The sequence below is a fragment of the Cherax quadricarinatus genome, chromosome 49 (assembly GCF_038502225.1).
Source record: "Cherax quadricarinatus isolate ZL_2023a chromosome 49, ASM3850222v1, whole genome shotgun sequence".
In the NCBI taxonomy this organism is placed as follows: domain Eukaryota; kingdom Metazoa; phylum Arthropoda; class Malacostraca; order Decapoda; family Parastacidae; genus Cherax; species Cherax quadricarinatus.
This window is the reverse complement of record NC_091340.1, coordinates 5,212,420-5,231,781: the sequence shown is the minus strand read 5'-3', so window position 1 is coordinate 5,231,781 and position 19,362 is coordinate 5,212,420. Positions and strand designations below refer to the sequence as shown.

The 19,362-nt window shown below is 40.1% G+C and overlaps 1 protein-coding gene across 5 annotated transcripts in view; it reads right to left on the bottom strand.

Moving 5' to 3' along the window:
* Nucleotides 1-19,362, bottom strand: part of LOC128696961 (D-beta-hydroxybutyrate dehydrogenase, mitochondrial) — a 56,600-nt gene that overhangs the window by 4,978 nt on the left and 32,260 nt on the right. The window contains exons 1-8 of one of the 5 annotated variants that reach the window (XM_053788395.2): nucleotides 17,506-17,659; nucleotides 11,612-11,789; nucleotides 9,665-9,748; nucleotides 8,257-8,422; nucleotides 7,386-7,541; nucleotides 6,321-6,426; nucleotides 4,936-4,997; nucleotides 2,836-2,978 (exon numbers count right to left, since the gene is read on the bottom strand). In XM_053788395.2, coding sequence (XP_053644370.1) covers nucleotides 2,836-2,978; nucleotides 4,936-4,997; nucleotides 6,321-6,426; nucleotides 7,386-7,541; nucleotides 8,257-8,422; nucleotides 9,665-9,748; nucleotides 11,612-11,776 — 882 coding nt within the window. In that variant the 5' untranslated portion in view covers nucleotides 11,777-11,789; nucleotides 17,506-17,659. Of the gene's footprint in view, nucleotides 1-2,835; nucleotides 2,979-4,935; nucleotides 4,998-6,320; nucleotides 6,427-7,385; nucleotides 7,542-8,256; nucleotides 8,423-9,664; nucleotides 9,749-11,611; nucleotides 11,790-14,139; nucleotides 14,169-16,002; nucleotides 16,165-17,206; nucleotides 17,340-17,505; nucleotides 17,660-19,362 lie in introns of those variants that run through there. The other 4 variants (XM_053788393.2, XM_053788394.2, XM_053788392.2 and 1 more) reach the window with 4 other exon arrangements.

Genomic DNA, 19,362 nt, shown 5'->3' with positions numbered 1-19,362 from the left:
CTGGGAACAAAAAAGATATCACGAAATAGCGAAATAAAATTAGCAAAATCAGATGAACCCCAACTCCCACCAACAGAAACAGCAAACAGACTCAATGATTTCTTCTCCACTATAGGACAAAACCTTGCCCATAAAATCCCAAGCTCAGATACCCCACCAAATAACTACCTCACCGGCAACTACCCGAACACACTGTTCCTAGCTCCGACTAACCCATACGAAGTCTCCCTTATTATCAATGCACTAAAAAACAAGGCAGGAGATTTAAGTACCTTACCACCCTTTATATATAAAAAAGTGTCACAAGTGCTATCTCCAATCATTGCAACACTCTTTAACAAATCCATTGAATCCTCCACCTTCCCTACAGTACTCAAAATAGCAAGGGTCACCCCGATCCACAAAGGAGGAGACCAAACAGAGTTGAATAACTATAGGCCAATATCCAACTTACACCCTCTCTCAAAAATCTTTGAAAAACTAATTCATAAACGAATCTACTCCTACCTTATCTCCCAAAACATACTCAACCCCTGCCAATTTGGATTCAGGCCTAATAAAAATACTAATGATGCTATTATACACATGCTAGAACATATATACACTGCAATAGAGAAAAAAGAAGTCCCACTGGGGATCTTCATTGACTTACGTAAAGCTTTTGATACAGTTGACCATGACTTGCTCCACGTAAAATTGTCACACTATGGTATAAGAGGGCACTCCCTCAATTACCTCAAGTCATACCTCAGCAACAGAAGCCAATATGTGTACGCAAATGGGGCAAACTCTTCTGCGCAACCAATTACAGTTGGTGTCCCACAGGGAAGTGTCCTTGGCCCTCTTCTCTTTCTCCTATACATAAATGACCTTCCAAATGCTTCGCAATTACTCAAACCCACACTATTTGCAGATGACACTACATACGTCTTCTCTCACCCGAGCCCAGTCACACTAGCCAATACTGTAAATACCGAATTACAGAAAATATCTACCTGGATGAGGACTAACAAACTTACACTAAACATTGACAAAACCTACTTCATTCAGTTTGGTAACAGAGCTACAGATGTCCCTCTTAACATAATGATAAACGGATCACCTATCACAAAGCTAACAGAGGGAAAATTCTTAGGAATCCACCTTGATAATAGACTCAAATTTCATACACATATACAACAAATTTCTAAGAAAATTTCCAAGACTGTAGGCATACTATCGAAGATACGGTACTATGTTCCACAGTCAGCCCTCCTGGCCCTATATCACTCTCTTATTTACCCCTATCTCACCTATGGAATTTGTGCATGGGGCTCAACAACAGTTAACCATCTCAGACCACTAATTACCCAACAAAAGGCTGCAGTTAGAATGATAACAAATTCTCACTACAGGCAGCACACTCCACCAATATTCAATACACTAAACCTACTCACCATACAAAACATCCATACTTATTACTGCACCTATTACATACATAGAACACTTAACTCTGATATTAACCCTCCCCTCAAACATCTCCTTGCCAACCTCAACAGAACACATGACCATAACACAAGGCACAGATCACTCTTTGATGTTCCTCGTGTTCATCTCACACTATGCAAAAACTCAATGCACATAAAAGGCCCTAAAATCTGGAATTCATTACCTGTAAATATAAAAGAAACACTACCTGTTTATAAATTCAAGTCTCTACTCAAAGATCACTTACTCACCCAAAACCAAATAAATACTGAATAACTGAACCTTATAAATTGTATATCTTAAATGTTTCTCACAATTATATCACATAAATGTTAAACCTAAAACCCAATCTAACTTTATTATTTTTTAAATACACTACCTAACAGAATCCTTCATATGACCTGTCTTTGTAATACTCACTTGTGCTTTATAGTAATCTGTTTACATTAATGTTTTATCACTGACTTCATCATTGCTTAATTAATCTTAAGTTAATTTTAAGCCAGCCCGTAATGCTATGCATAGTATAAGTGGCTTTGGCATACTGCTCTTATCTGTATTTTTTTGTACCTCTGTATGTGTGCACAAATTTATAATAAATAAATAAATAAATAAATATTCCCACTACCAAGATATTCATAAGAACATATAAAGAAGGAACACTGCAGCAGGCCCAGTATGTAAAGTGTATGTTATCAGGAAAATAACAATGAGCGAGAGAACAAAGAGCTACTCTCTACAGTTGGTTTTACACCTTAAGATAGACCAGTGTGTATGAGTGTATTCGACCAGCGTTAGTGTCTGCCGCTCAGCCAGGTGGGAAAGCACAACCTCAATGGGGCTGGAGACAAGCTTCGATGGAAGCACGGGTTGTATATAGAAAGTATATTTACATGCTTGGGAATGAATACAGGAGGGCCCCACTTATACAGCAGGTTAGGTTCTGGGCTACTGCTGTAAAGTGAATATTGCTGTAAAGTGAGTCATAGCCTTTTTTTTTTCATTTTTAAATGCACATAAAAGCCTGATAACACAGTACACTATCATATAGCTAGGCTTTAAAAATGCATTTACAGTACAGTACACACATTACTTTCCTTAAAATATTTTCATCCTTAGCTTATAGTGAGTAGTGAATATATTTACTATAGAAGTCTGAATAAATGAATAATGGGTATAATTGAAAACTGCTGTATTAGCGTATGAGTAACAATGACAAAAAAAAATCTTCATACCTACGCTTCTCGGCATTACACTTACACTTTTTAGATGAAAAATAGAAAGTGGCAGCAGTGGAAAAAGAAATGCTTATAAATAAGGCAAAGAGGTGAATGTATCAGAGTATAGAGTTGTGTGAGCCAGACTTACCCCAGAGCATGCGCAACTAAGGTGAAATTGAATAGCCTGGTCGAAGAAGTCCTTGCCATATGCATCTTTCACTTCCTGGTCCATTTCTGCCCACATACTCTTCTCGTAGTGATGTACGTCTCGAGCCGTCAGTATGTTGGTTCCTGGGGAGGAGATACTGAGAGTGGAGATGATGGTAGTGATGATTGGTGATGGGGTTGTGCTTGTGGTTGAGGACGTGTTGTTGTGGGTGTTGTTGTTGGTTGTGAAGACTATGATGGTGTAGGTGCTAGTACAGAAGTTGGTAGTGGTCGTGCAGATGTGTGTTCTGGTAGTTAGGGGCCAAACTCATAACAGTAAAAATACAGTCATAGACGTGAGTGCCGAGTAAAGTGGGGCCGGAAACAGTAACCAGTTACAACTCTCATTATAACACACACACACTCATATACATAGCATATAAGAAATTATTTAAAAGGCACAAACTTGTATATAATAGAACAACATACGAAATGAGATTATGAATCTCCTCCAGCTCTGTAGATGGACAAGAGCCGAGAATGCAATAGGCATTCTTCCTCTTGCTGGCCACACTGAGGCTGCCCTTTTGTCATTAGTGATGTCAGTGAGCCTGGAACCTAGCTCTTTGAGGAAGCCTGCTGCACGCTTTTCCCATGGTCCCATGGGTTTTCGATCCCACTTGAACAAATTGGTACTGATGGCCCAAGTCCCTATATTTGCCGAGTTTGTACTCCCTATGATCAGCAGCACTTCCCTGTTGCCGAACGCTTTGACGGATTTAGGTGTCAGCCAAAGTCGACACACACACAGGTTCAGTCCTATGTTAAGAGTCTCCCGTTGCTTCAGGGGTAGATTACGATCCCGTCGGAGCGGTCAGCTGGATTATTTGAGATATGATGGATGCTAGGAATCTAGGCGTTGACTCACGAAACTGTAATGACACGATTGCAAACAAACCAAACCACGGGCGGGGATAGAACCCCCAGTCAGAGTCATAAAACTCCAGACCGACGCGTTAGCCACTGGGGCAGCTGGCTACAATAAGATTCATTCATCTAGGTATATACCTAGTTGGATGAATTATATTGTGGCTAGCTGGCCCAGTGGCTAACGCGTCGGTCTGGAGTTTTATAACTCTTTGATTGGGGGTTCTATCCCCGCCGGTGGTATGGTTTTTTTTAGGTTCTTCTTGATGTTGTTGACTTCCTTGTGCCTCGCATGCGTGCACATTACCGCAAATACGTGTATATTCTGTGTGAATTGGGGCAGTTAGTTAAATATCATTATTAAGCACTTTATACCCATCCTGTGGGAGAGTCAAAAGACTGCAGAGGTACGGTGGAAATAAATGGTATAAAATACCGACACAATGGAAATATAAACACAAATGCAGTATAATGTGATCCTTTATTGACAACGTTTCACCCACACAGTGGGCTTTTTCAAGTCATACACGGATCTACCTGGGGTTGGAAGGTACGAGGGTATTTATAGTCATGTTCAGAATGTTGAGGTCAGATGCAGCATTCTCCACCTGACCTCAACATTCTGAACATGACTATAAATACCCTCGTACCTTCCAACCCCAGGTAGATCCGTGTATGACTTGAAAAAGCCCACTGTGTGGGTGAAACGTTGTCAATAAAGGATCACATTATACTGCATTTGTGTTTATATTTCCACTGCAGAGGTACACAATGGGTCCAGAGACTGGACCGCAAGGTTTTAAAATTGGGCAGAGGGACGGAAAGCCACTACGAAACTAAAAACATTTAACTTATTTACAATGCGTATATGTCACATTTAAGCTGAGAATGCATACGTCACTTCACATCACAAAATATTATACAATAAATCTTTGACCAGGAACCTTACGTAAGGATTGCTAAAAAAGATGAAATTATATCATATCTACATCTTTTTTTTGTATGTGAAATGTACATTTGCTAAAAAATGAACTACGGCTGGGATTTTTATTGGTCTAGTGTTCTCTGTCAACGCCATTGTCATTGCCAAATACATATCATTCTACATGCCATTGTCACAATGGTAAGTGGTCCACGTCCCACTAAGTGTAATAACTGATCTAGAGAACTTCACCTGCAGTATAGTTGCCGGGTTCTATGAGAGAGACGTTGACACCGAACCTCCTCATTTCGTTCCTGTGGATGGAGAAACGTGGAACTGAAGCTAGATGATCCCCGCAGCACTGATAAATGCAATGCAGAGAGTACAAAAATAATGTTTGTGAAGGAATTCAAGAACACCGATTATTCGGACTTGAGTCCTGGAGATGGAAAGTACATACAGTATCTACACTCTGAAGCAGTGGTAGGGAGGATGTTGCATTACGGGGTGACGGCCACTGAGTTAATATACATACATATGGAAGGTCTCTAATTAGAATAAATATTACTGTTTTTTCCCGTACTGTTGAATGTGAATTATTCATAAATATATATATACGGAACAACCACTGTGAAAAATAGTGAAAGTCCAAGCGCGCGCGCGCGCGCGCGCGTGCGTGTGTGTGTGTGTGTGTGTGTGTGTGTGTGTGTGTGTAATTAAACCCATGTGGCTCATTGGGTATTGCTGCTGGTAAAGAGTAAATAACAGTGACCAGGTCATCTGTCATTTTGGTGGCCAGGTGAGCGTCACTGATGATACACCCGCCACTTTTTCACAGCATCCAGTGAGATGTGCAAACCTGGTTAATAATATCAACAAGTTGTGGTTAAAGCCACGTGAGCAAACACTCGGAAAATTTTATTATGGAATCGTTTCGGTCCAGGGACCTTGTTCACTATATATATGGACGCCTGATCATTCCCTATATAGACCTATGTTTATGTATGGAGTGAACATGGTACCAAGAACGAAATGTTTCCATAGTGAAATGTCCCAAGTGTCTGCTGGTGCATGAGTGACGGAGTTTTGAGACTCTCTGACCGCGAGTTCAAACCCCACCCGTGGTATGGTTTGGTCAAAAGCACTTTCCCGACGGCTTGGTCAATAAAGTATGCCATTTCAAGTCAAGTTGTGTGGGAGGGTCAAGAATTTTGTTACCTTTTGTTTTAGTTTAAAGGCTTAAACCAGAAGGAAGGGGAGACATATTTAAGATTTCTTTTTTTTAAGAGTGAGCGATTGACAGCTTCAGCCTCAGCGTTCATTTGTCGAGGTCTGTCAGAAGAAAGCTTTGAACTATCCTGTCTTATGCAGTGCAAACGATCCATGAAGTGTTGCATCGTGGGGTGAGCTGGTTGCACAGTCAAGACGTAGAGAGGTTCTAAGGTACCAGAGTGATAGGTAGAACACCTAGAACACCAGAAGGGTTGCTACAACACATATACCGGATTCGGGCAACAAGTAGTTGCCCGAAAGTAGTTCTGGGATTTTAGAAGGGTCGTGAACAGAACAGACCTGAACGCCACCCACTTTTCCTAGATCCTAGACGGGTCTTTGACCCCTAACCACCCAAGACTTACCTGAGATCGGCGTTGAAGCCCTCAATGCCGTACTTGGCAATGTCGTAAGCTGATCCTAGAGGCGTGGGCAGGCGGCCCCTGACGCTCCCGATGTTTACCACCCGACCTGTGACATCAACACACATCAACACACATCAACACACATCATACACGGTAGATCAGACAATTTTCACTCATCGGTAAACTTTTATAAGGAAAAATCTCACCTGTCAGTGGAGCGACTTAAAAATTAAGACTTGCTTATATATGAGTATTTTTAATGTCACCATAATTTTGGGCATTTTTTTACCCATTAAACTACTAGTAATACAATAATGAATATGACATTGGTAAAAATTGGTTGTCTTTATCATAATTAATAATAAAGATACAAGTATTATACACTTGTATCTTTATATATATATATATATATATATATATATATATATATATATATATATATATATATATATTATATATATATATATATATATATATATATATATATATATATATTATATATATTATTGTGCCCACGAACGAGTGGTATTGATCAATAACAACACTGCGACTAGCCAAGGACTCGAACCTATGCTGCTTTGGCCTGCCTCATGGTGGACGAAAACTCATGACGCCTTAATCCACTGGATTGTATGGTCCAGTGGATTAAGGCGTCATGAGTTTTTGCCCACCATGAGGCAGGCCAAAGCAGCATGAGTTCAAGTCCTTGGCTAGTCGCAGTGTTGTTTCTATAACTATACAACTATATATATATATATATATATATATATATATATATATATATATATATATATATATATATATATATATATATATATTCACCACTGAAAAAAAATAGTGAAATTCCAAGCGCTTTCGTGATTTCTCACATTATCAACGAACTATATTCATATAGCTCCTTGATAATGTGAGAAATCACGAAAGTGCATTTTTCAACAAACCGGCTATATCCTACCGAGGCAGGGTGACATAAAAAAAGAAAAACGAAATTTAGTAATGTATACAGAAGGTGTTACTAGCCCCTGCTCCCAGCATTTTAGTCTCCAACACTTCGTGTGTGCTCACCCCTGGCCTGCCTGATGAGAGGCAGAAAGGTCTTGGTCACAGCGATGGTGCCAAAAAGATTCACGTTACAGATCTTGCGGTACGTGTCTATAGCGACCCACTCCACAGCACCATGTGTGTTGATGGCAGCGTTGTTGACCAGTCCCCACAGCACCTCTGATGAGCGCCACACACACACGCCGTCAAACAAATGATTGAGAAAAAGGTTGCCTAAATATACATCATGTTTGATCTTATGATGGTTATTACATAGCAATAATACTTTGTTTTTATTATAAATAATAAATAATATTAATAATACTACACTACTACCTTTAATACTATTACCACATTAACTATTACAACTAGTACTAATGAAAATAATGTAATATGCATGTATAAGCGTGTTAGAGCGGAGTGAGTAGAGACAAGTGGTTTAAGGATCTGGTGTGCTGTTGAAGTACGAGCCAAGTAATATTTATGAAGGGACTGAGAGGGTTACGCCAGTTAGCCGGACTTGAGTCCTGGAGGAGGGAGGTACAGTGCCCTTTAAGCAAAAGGCGAGTGAAGATACTGCATTTTGGATGGTCATTTTAAATGTGATGTACGCGCGTTTCTGGCAGGACAGCTGCTGAATGAATGATGATGAATGTTTTCCTTCCGTGGGTCACCCGACCTTAGTGGGAGAGAAGAGGTACCAAGACCCCACACTATCTGTCATTAAGACCACACTGGAGGGCCAGATATATAAATAAAATACCTGAACAGGATTATGTCAATTTTAAGTCCATCATTCTCGGCCACAGAAATCTTTCGGATCCTGTCAACTGTGAATAATTTTAAATTAATTTTTCACTTATTCCCGTAAGATATAATAACGAGAGTAGCTCACCCTTGGGCCTTAAGAGGCTCTTCACTTTCTTGAGTGCCTTGGCTAGTTGTTCCTGACTGCTAATATCCATTTGCACCACATGGAGGCGGTTGCTACTCTTTGAGTGACGTAGACGCTCTGCACCTTCCCCGTTCTCGTCCAGGCATCCTGCCAACACCTTGAAGCCCTGGAAAGATTATTATTATTAATTATTATTATTAGTTTGAAAAAGTTCCTGAGAGCTATATGCAGTCGTTAAAATAACATGGAAATACAACAATACAACACACACACATACACACACACACTATATATATATATATATATATATATATATATATATATATATATATATATATATATATATATATATATATATATATATATATATATGTCGTGCCGAATATGTAAAACTGGTCAATTAGCAAGAACTCCTTTAAAATTAAGTCCTTTCTAAAATTTTCTCTTGTACGTTTAAAGACATATTTTTTTCATTAATGTTAATGTAAACATTTTTAATTTTGCACTAAAAGAATCTTAGAAAACTTACCTAACCTTATTATAACAAGAACAATTTATTTTAGCCTAACCCAACTAAATATATTTTAGATTTGTTTACAATAATTTAATACTAAACAAACACAGTGAAATATATTTTTTTCGTTAGGTTCAGAATGATTTTGGCGAAATTATTGCATACACAAATTTTCACTTGTCCTATATGGCAAGATGAGCGTTGCTATTTAAGCCAAGATCGCAAATTCTGCCTATTCGGCACGACATATATATATATATATATATGTCGTACCTGGCCGTATATCAAGTCTATGGACAAGAAATAATCCTCATGTAAATAATGGAGGCAAAGGCAAACACGAGTACCCATACATCTCCTCCACCAATATTTACAATACATACAAAGCGCTACAGAGCAATAAGATGTTAATGAGTGAGAGAGAAAAGCGAGCTCTCTCACTGCAATTGGATTTTCACCCCATACAAGATAGACCAATGTGTGTGTGTACCTGACCAGCCTCGGCGAGTCTACCCCCAGCCAGGTGTGGAAATCTAACATAAATTTGGCTGGGGAGCAAGCTCTCACCTAATTGGTTCATGTATAAACCTGACAGAAAATCAGAATAGCCGGGGCCCCTCTGCAGCTACTCCGTCCTTATTGCCAGTTTGGATGGCATGGAAGGAATGCAAGACACAGTTGTGTGATGAACGTATTAGGCACACGTCACAGCGACACTCCATAGCAAACTTATACTATAGACAGCGTGTTACTCATAAGCGTCATGAAAACTTGATTAAACTCACTCGTGAGTAGAAACATAGTTTAAAATAGAGGCTTGTGCTGCATCCAGGTGTCATAATGTACATTAGTTACTATGTTGTGGCTGAGATTACGAGATCAAGAAGAACTGACCTGCTTGTGAAGGTGGAGAGCTAGAGCATGACCGAACCCAGTGTCACAGCCGGTGATCAACACAGCCTTTCCTGATGGCGTTACCTGTGTAGGAAATACTGAGTAAAGCATAGATCTACTTGCCTCCCTGAGTGGTCGAACAGTGCTACAACAGTGCTACAACTGCTACAACAGTGCTACAACAGTGCTACAACAGTGCTACAACAGTGCTACAACAGTGCTCCTTTGGATGAACGTTCATCACATTTGGAACCTATATTTTCAATGACAGAACGGAAAGATTTATACTCTGGAAGTTCATTACAGCTCACTCACTCAGTGCGTGTGAGCTGTAATGAAATGTTTAAAAAATGAGGGAATAGTATAACAAAACAGTGATAAATACATAACATTAGTGCATCCGCAAATTTACAATAAATCTGCAAAGTGTTAAACAAGTGACTGGTCACTGATTAGCTACAACTAGCTGACTAGCCCGGACTAGCTAGTACCTCAGGGGTTCCCAACCTGGGGTGCAAGCACCTCCAGAGGGTGCGCGCACCCCCAGGGGGTGCGAGATAGCATTTCAGAGAGTGCGAAAAAGGGTCTTATGAAAATTGCAGAATTCCGTTTATTTTACCAAAAACTTTTCTCATTGGTCATTTTGAATTTGCATTTTATACACTGAATAAAAAGCTTATTTTTTGGAGTTCAATTTGTTCACCCGCAGTACTGTATTGGGTTCAATTTTTTATTCAAAAATTAGAAATTTGACTTCTTCATATTCAAATGTGATATTACTTTTGTAGGGGGTACAAAATTAATCAAACTTTTCCTAGGGAAAGGTTGGGAACCTCTGAGCTAGAAGATATCTGGATGTCCTTGAAGGAACTCTTAAGAGAAGCGAATGCTGTAAAATTCCCCCGCACTGTTTTGTTTATTGGTATTCATTTAATAACCGATAATTTGATGTATCATTATTATAATAAAAAAGAAGCGCTAAACCCACTAGGGTCATACAGCTTCTCAAGTGTGCCGTGTTCCTGATACAGTAGTTCAACCTTGTCAATATGAGTCGTGATGTTGTACACATACGTTACTGGTGCTGTCTTACCTCTGTCTCACAGTTATATATCTGGCCACAACTCCCATGTTGAATTCTGAGTGCCCCTGCATTTTTGGGAAAGGTGTATGGTATTGAGATCATTGTGAAGTTCCCTATAAATGTAGTGACTACAGCACCATCAGTCCTGGGTTTATATACGACAGTTTCTGCAATGGTACCTGTGGGTTCCATTGCAGTGTGTTGTTTTCTCGGCTCTTGGCGTTGTGGTTTGCCCCTTTGGCTTTGTGTTTGCAGAGAATAATCACACGTGGAGGAATATCATGATAAGTATGGTATAATATCACAAAACCTGTCCCTGTCCAGGTGTTCCTGGTACAGGTTTGCCGGGACAGCATATAGGGATGATCCCAGTGCTAACCTAAACTTCTGCTGGTAGTGGATGTTCCCATAGAAAGATATTAAAGCTGACATTTGCTTATGCTGAGCTGATAAAATCAAGCTTAGGTAGCGAGAAGTTCAAGAGAGTGTTGTCGTGATTTTGTAGAAAGGAGATTATCCGACCAGTGAGTAGTCTTGAGACAAGTCACGTCCAAGCTGGCCATTTCTTCTCTACTTTTAACAGTAGTGTCTTGCGATAAGATCCCCCGAGGGTCGCGGGTGAAACTGACTTATGGTCCAAAACTCCTTCTATTTTATGTGGTATACAGCCTTTTCCTGGCATTATGGGTCTCAAGGGAAAATCCGACTTGTGTGTTTTTGGGCGACGGTGGATGTTTGCCTATTATGGGCACCAGCCCGCATCAGGCTCACATCTATTCACGTGAAACACTGACTTTGAGGGCAGTCAGTGTTACATGTGGCAGAAGAGAGGTGCCAGGTTACTAGGCTAGTGAAGCACTAACCTTCAGAGTAGCCAGAGCCAGGTAGATAGCAGAAGAGAAGAACCAGGTCACCAGGAAGCCCGCACAGCAGGAGAAGACTCCCAGGGCGTGCAGCAAGGCACCGGGAACCACACTCAGAAGCCCACACAGCAGTACACGGGATATTCTATCATACGTCAGAAACATCTTGGGTCTCGACCTAAGAGATGAGAGTTGTATACATTAATTAGTTTCAAATTTATTATGCACCCCTTACACATTCTGTGGGCTTTAGCCAAAATATTACAGGCACATAATGGGTCGAGGGACAGGGCCCCAAAGTTTTGACAGGTAAAAAAGTTAGTGGAAATTAACTATTTAGAAGTTTATATCTGGTTACAATCGCAATGAGTTGTTTATGCGGTTTTGAATTATATATATTAACTGACATTTTCGTAAGGTATGATTCAGCTTGAAAAAGTTTAAGTGACATTAGTGATTGAATCAAAACAGCATACTATCAGCCGTATCAGTGAGTGTTAATATCTGTTGTGGTCCTCCTCCAGACTGCGGATGATGTGCATCCACATTATAGAGATCCCGGAGAAATAGGTTGAGTCTGTTTTGGTTAGTGTTGAAAAGGTGTTGATAGCATAAGAGCAGGCGTTTTGTTCTGTAGTGTTTTGTAGTGTCTTTTGGGCACTGCTTTCTCAGCAGTTTGTGTGATAGAATATTTACGTTCAAGTTGTGTGTTTATGTCTGAAATAAGTCTGCTGTTATAATTGTGTGTAAGGACAATGTGGTCAAGGAATTGGAACACGTCCCAGTCTATTTGTAAGTAAGCTGGAGCGGAGTTGATGAGAATGAGTGTGGGATTTGAATAAATATGACTGGTGATAGTAATGTGATCAGAGCCAAAGAGGACCAGGTAATATGAAGTGATGAAGGTGATTACTGACTCTGTAATGACTGTCAGGTTTACCCTGGCCTATGTGAGAAAATGGTGTTGAAGTGTGGACCAAGGTGAACAAAGTGTTTCTATTAGACAAGTTGGAATAACTGTCTTCCATGTTGGTTAGTGTAAATGTCATGGAAGGCAGTGTGTTTTGCATCTAATTCTGCAAGGAGGTATACAGGAAGATTGGTGTGGTCGAAAAGAAGAGTGAGATATGTATATCTGTGTTAGGACGTATGTATGTTGTGTAAATCATGATTGGACAATGTTGTGTCTATATTTTCACATCCATATCGTGAGAATAAGAAGGAGAGAGGAATTCTTGTTTTATAGCGCTGTTTACCGGAACTACTAAGCTATTCCAGGGATCAGCAGGGGACTGTCGTTGAGCATCCTGTGCACACATGCCGTTCAGTAATAGCATATCTGGGCGTTCAGACACAACAAGTTCAACGAGTGTGTTTGTTTGTGATATATGCACGTATGTTGGATGGTGTGACTTTCAGAGGCATGTTGTGGGGTGTTGGATGTATCTGGGAATATTTTTATTTCAGCTTATCATTGGGTCCCATTTGGAGTATACCGTCTGCTGTCTTGTGTATTGTATAGAGCTTACTAGAGCGTTGGCGTTTTGGCGAGGGAGAAAAGAAGTGAGGGAGAAGAGCAGGAGTGAGGGGTTTCATCGTGTTTGCAAGACTTGCAATTTCTTGATCTTTTGATTTGTCAGGAGATGAATTGCAAGATTTCCGTTTGGGAGTAGAGCGTGATTTATGAGTTAGGGGAAGTGATTTTGATGAGCGAGATGAGGCTGAAGGTGGCCTAGGTTTTTCAGTGGTAGAGGTTGGAAGGGTATTTAGGGTGGAGGAGTAGGAGTGGACACAGGTTGTGTTGAAGCAGACATTGTAGGCGGTTGTTAACACGATCAACAGTGTTGTTTTCAAGTGTAGCAACAGTAGAGAGAAATCAGAAGGGAATGTAATAATTGAAAGGTTGTTTACTCACAGAGAGTTGAGGAGAGTAGGAAAATCAACGTGGAAAGCCTTCGTTAGACGGGTAGCCGACAGCACTATTGTCTTAATAATGCCGGCAGTGTTGGTTGAGATCACAGAAGACAAGTTTGTATTTGGTAGAGGAAGAAGTGGGTGAGGAAGATGTGGAGGAGGAAGACGTGGCAGAGCGAGGAGCAGAGGTAGTTGAGGTAGATGAAGGAGGTATGGTTGGAACAGAGTTAGAATATGATGACTGTGAAGGCAAGCTTGAAGTAGGATTGGGTAGGTTAATAGGATTGTCCTTACGTAAGGAAAGGACGTATTCCTTACGTGTAGGACATTGAGAAGAAGTAGCATTATGAGGGTGTGAACAATTAATGCACTCAAGAGGATTAGCGCATTTTGTCCACACGTGACCAGTAAAAGTGAACTTAGAACAGACCTGAGTCTTAGTGCAAGTTGCCTTCAAGTGATCAAATCTTAGTCACTTGAAGCACTGAAGTATAGGGAGACAGGCAGGAATAGAAAAGTGGAAGGAATGGTGAAGGAAATGAGGCTGTTGATCCAAGATTTAGGGAGCTCCCCAGTTACATAGCTTATGTTGTGTAATTCAAGTAAAGGATTACCTGGTACTCGACATAGCAATTTGAGTATGTTGTAAGTAATACCATCCTTCCCAGGCGACGTGGAGTTGCTCTTAGTGCTGCACTGAGCTCAGTGTTAGTGAAAGGAATGTTACAGTCATCTTCCTTGCTGAGCACAGAACAAATCAGTCTTTCTCTTGCATTATGTTTGTCCGTTAATTTCGCCTGTGTGGTACTGGGAAGATTGTCATAGCTAGATGCAGCAGCCCAAACACTAATTCATTCACCCTGTATAGGGGATGAGGATGCGCAGTTTGACTAGTTCTGGTAGGTAAAATGTTTGTCAGAAAACAGGACAAGTGTGAACAGATCTGTGAGGATTGAGACCACGACAAATTTTTCCCAGCCTGTTTGCGGAAGCTCTGCCATACGCTCGCTGGCAGCACCAACGGCAGTTTGAAAGAGCTTCAGCACTTATGGGTACGATATCTTCTATACGCTAGGCATAGTCTACAAGCAGTGCATTTCAATGTTCAAAGTTTAGGATCATTGTAGTAGGTATGATTTTTATAGGAGGTATGATTAATATGGAAGTTAGCTTGGTTTGGGGTACCAGGTTTCAGTGGCAGTCCTAAATAGTTCTGAATATTGCTTACGAGATCAGTGTTAAAGGTCTCAACAGAGGAATATTCATAGGAATTATACCACTGTAAAATGTGCGACAAAATCATCATGCTGATCAAGGGGAACATGAAAGATTTTCAGTTTGAATATCCCACCACCAGGGAGGACAACACTACCAGTGCCTAGAGAGGTTAACCTTGGGAAATGATCTATGATATATGTTATAATGGAAAAAATCTTAGCTTCCAAAAGTAATGCTAAAGCCATGACTCAGATCAAGGATGCCTCCATAGATATGTGTGGGATCAAGATCGCCTATATTTTGCACATTATCATGACTATGAGTAACTAAAGTTGTTTACCATTAAGATTAGCAAATTGTGAGTTCCCAGTGCTTTTGTGTCTTGCATTATAATCTCCAATAATAAGATTAGGTTCAGACTGAGCACAAGTTGGGAGCTCCAAGTAATTAATTAAACTTGTCAGCAGGAACATACAAGTTAAATATGTTGAAGCAGAGCTCCCAATTTAAATTCTAACACCATGATATTGAAGCTTCTCTGTTTACTAATTTGCAAGAAATTGGCGGGGAATTTATTTTTAATATACAGAACACAAGAGTTTGTTGATTTGAGGTTATATGTAACAAATGAAGGTAGTTTAGGGAAATGGGATTTTTTAGGGAATCTGCACTCTTGTAGACACAACATCAATGCTTTCAGTAGTTGCTTTATTGAGAAGGTCAGGAAATCTTATTCTAAGTGATGCAATATTCCAACTTAAAATAGAAAATTTATACGAGTTTTGGTCCATTATAGAAGTACTGGGATATTAGTTCCTCGGCATAATAAGAAATCTTACTAAATAAATGGCTCACATTATCATTATCAACAGTCTGTTAAGTCTACTTCCAATCCGGAGGCCTCGTGGGAGTTTTTGCCTATAGACGGCACAATGCTGTTGATCTGTGAATGTATGACAGGTGGAACTACCACTCACATTCTCCTCTCCACTGTCTTTACAAACATCACTATTACAGTCATCACCGACACCACTACCCTCATTATATTCACTTTATTTATCACCACTATTACATTCAACATTAACATCAACCTGGTCATCCTCACCACATTCAGCACCACTCATCACCATTAATATCATTATAGACACCGCTACCCTGGCTATTACGTTCACTAATTATCGACACATCTATTGTATTCGTCATTATCGTGACAATCTTATTGATGTACTCATTGGCACACACTATGCATTTTTCCTTACCTTGCTCATGTTTTTGTTCCAGGCACAATTGTTGCTTCTCCAGTACCGACATGCGCAACTAGAGGTTGTATACTAGAGCAAGACTTGCCTCACCTGGAGCATGAAGCCCCGGTCAACTGAGCCCGGCGGCTCCCTGACTGCTGATTCAGCTTGGCGAGTGGTATCAACACAATCTGCATCACTATTGTGAGAGGCAGACACGGAACTGAGGTGATGTTTCCCCAGATTGCTTGTTCAACCCCATTGTCTGAAGTCAGGCATGAACCACTATTCAGACTCGAGGTATCTGGTAGGCCTAGGACCTCATTATGGAGGGGGTGAAGGTTGAGGTGGGAGCCCAGCGGCTGGTTGCAGTCAACACGAGCTACATAACCCCTGAGGTCTTACAAGTGATACATTTTACTGCATCAGTCTGATGTTTTTCGATCATATAACATAGTTGAGAAGGATGAACCTTTGCACATACTGCACACCGTAGCATCGACGGTGGGGTAGTCTGTACAAGGCAATGTGTAGCGCCTATTAAGTGCTGCACGAGAATGAATGTAAGATATCGGAGTCCCCTGGCCAGTTCATTTATCTAATATCAATCGTTGGGAAGCTGACAAGGACTTGCAATTCGATCCGACACCAGGAATTTGGGGTCCAAATTGTTGACATTGTCGATGACAATAAGCATATTTGGTGCAGCTTGAAGTTTGATATTAGCATATTTGTGAGTGAGAAGTTTGTCTACAAATGCTTGATTATTAATGATAAAGACAAAGTTGTCCTCACCACAACGAAGCTTTATCTTCTCTGGATTGTCTTTAGCTTCGTAAAACCATTTAAACTTAACCTCTGTAACAGTGTTGGCAGGGAAATCTAGCATGACAGTTGTGGGAGGCTCTTGTCGCCCTTTCTATTTCTTGCTTCAAACTTATTTTGAAAACCATTTTTGTTTTAGAGTTCTTCTAAATGTTTCAGATCTTTCACCATTTTCCAGTTCAATACCATCCACTCCTCCCATAACAGTCACTTCAGCTTCATGCTGCTGGAATTGGGAAAAATCAAGCTGTTTAAGGTAACGCTAGTACTGGTAGTGTACTACTGAGGTACAACCTCACCACTGTACTGGCCAGGCAACACCTATGGTGACGCAGGGGTGACAGCGTAAAAGTTAAAGACAACAACACATCCATTATCAAAGAATCAGATCACTTACCTGTCCTGCATAACCTTACCTACTAGTTAGGTTAGGTTAGGTTAGGTTCGTCAGGAAACAGGGCAAGAGTTTCCTGACGCGGGTCTTAGCATTAGTGACACTCTTGTAACACAGGACCCACCTTCACTGGTTCACCATACACTGAAGCTTGTAAGAGAATGTTATCAATGTCTTATCTTTTGCTTTACATAAATCAGCTTTACAGACTAAAAGCTGTTACCGTAACTCAGTCCATTACAAAGCCTAGCACTCTCTAACGTATATTGCCCACAACATTCAACTAACACCCAGGTACCTACTAACTGTTAGGTGAACAGGGGCCGCAGGTGTAAGGAAACATGTTCGGTGTTTACACCTGTAGCGGTTATCGAACCGCAGACACTCAGTGTATGAGATGAGTGACTCATGAAATCGTAATGTCACGATTGCAAACAAACCAAACCACGGGTTAGGTTAGAACCCGCGATCAGAGACTTTCAAAACTTAAGAGTTTTGAGACTCTATGATCGCGGCTTCTAACCCCACCCATGGTATGGTTTATGAGCTGAGTGTGCTATCAATCGATCAGTTAAATCATCTTCAAGTGGTGATGATAATCTCTCAAGTGTGTGTCTCAATGACAAATACGCTGCCACTTTATATTCAAAGATAACCTGCCCTAAGATACAGTTGCGGAAAATAGTTCCTGGACACACTCTCCTGGGCAGAAATATCTGGCAACTCAAGCATAGTAAACAGAGTAGTACAGACCATTTTCATGAACGAATTAGCACAGCTTTTAATGGTGATGGTGTCTGGTTTACAAAATTAATTGTTGGTACTTTCTACATAGCTATATAAAAGTGGATTTATGAATGCGGACATGAATAAATTACCGTTCGGATATATCCATTATAAAAAAAACAAAATTATTTGAAAATGTGACAGAATATATTGGTAGGAAAGTATTTATATATATATATATATATATATATATATATATATATATATATATATATATATATATATATATATATATATATATATATATATATATATATATATTATATACATAATATATATAATATGTATATATAACATTATATATATATATATATATATATATATATATATATATATATATATATATATATATATATATATATATATAACAAAAACAAAGTGGGACCAAGTAAACCAAGTCCTAACCGATATAAGCTGGGAAGATATACTAAGCAACACAGACCCCAACTTATGCCTAGAACAGATTAACTTGGTGGCACTCGATGTATGCACAAGGCTTATTCCTTTAAGAAAAAGGAGGAGTAGATGGAAAATAGAGAGAGACAGGCGCTCCCTTTACAGGCGACGGAAAAGAATAACAGAGCGGCTAAAAGAGGTCAATATATCTGAAATGCGTAGGGAGACACTGGTCAGAGAAATAGCAAGCATCGAACTTAAGTTAAAGGAATCTTATAGGAGTCAGGAATCGCGGGAAGAACTAAAAGCCATAAATGAAATCGAAAGAAACCCAAAGTATTTCTTCTCCTATGCCAAATCAAAGTCGAGAACAACGTCCAGTATTGGGCCCCTACTTAAACAAGATGGGTTCTACACAGATGACAGCAAGGAAATGAGTGAGCTACTCAAGTCCCAATATGACTCAGTTTTTAGCAAGCCGCTAACCAGACTGAGAGTCGAAGATCAAAATGATTTTTTTATGAGCCACAAAATTTGATTAACACATGCCTATCCGATGTTATCCTGACGCCAAATGACTTCGAACAGGCGATAAATGACATGCCCATGCACTCTGCCCCAGGGCCAGACTCATGGAACTCCGTGTTCATCAAGAACTGCAAGAAGTCCCTATCACGAGCCTTTTAAATCCAATGGAGAGGGAGCATGGACACGGGGGTCGTCCCACAGTTACTAAAAACAACAGACATAGCCCCACTCCACAAAGGGGGCAGTAAAGCAACAGCAAAGAACTACAGACCAATAGCACTAACATCCCATATCATAAAAATCTTTGAAAGGGTCCTAAGAAGCAAGATCACCACCCATCTAGAAACCCATCAGTTACACAACCCAGGGCAACATGGGTTTAGAACAGGTCGCTCCTGTCTGTCTCAACTATTGGATCACTACGACAAGGTCCTAAATGCACTAGAAGA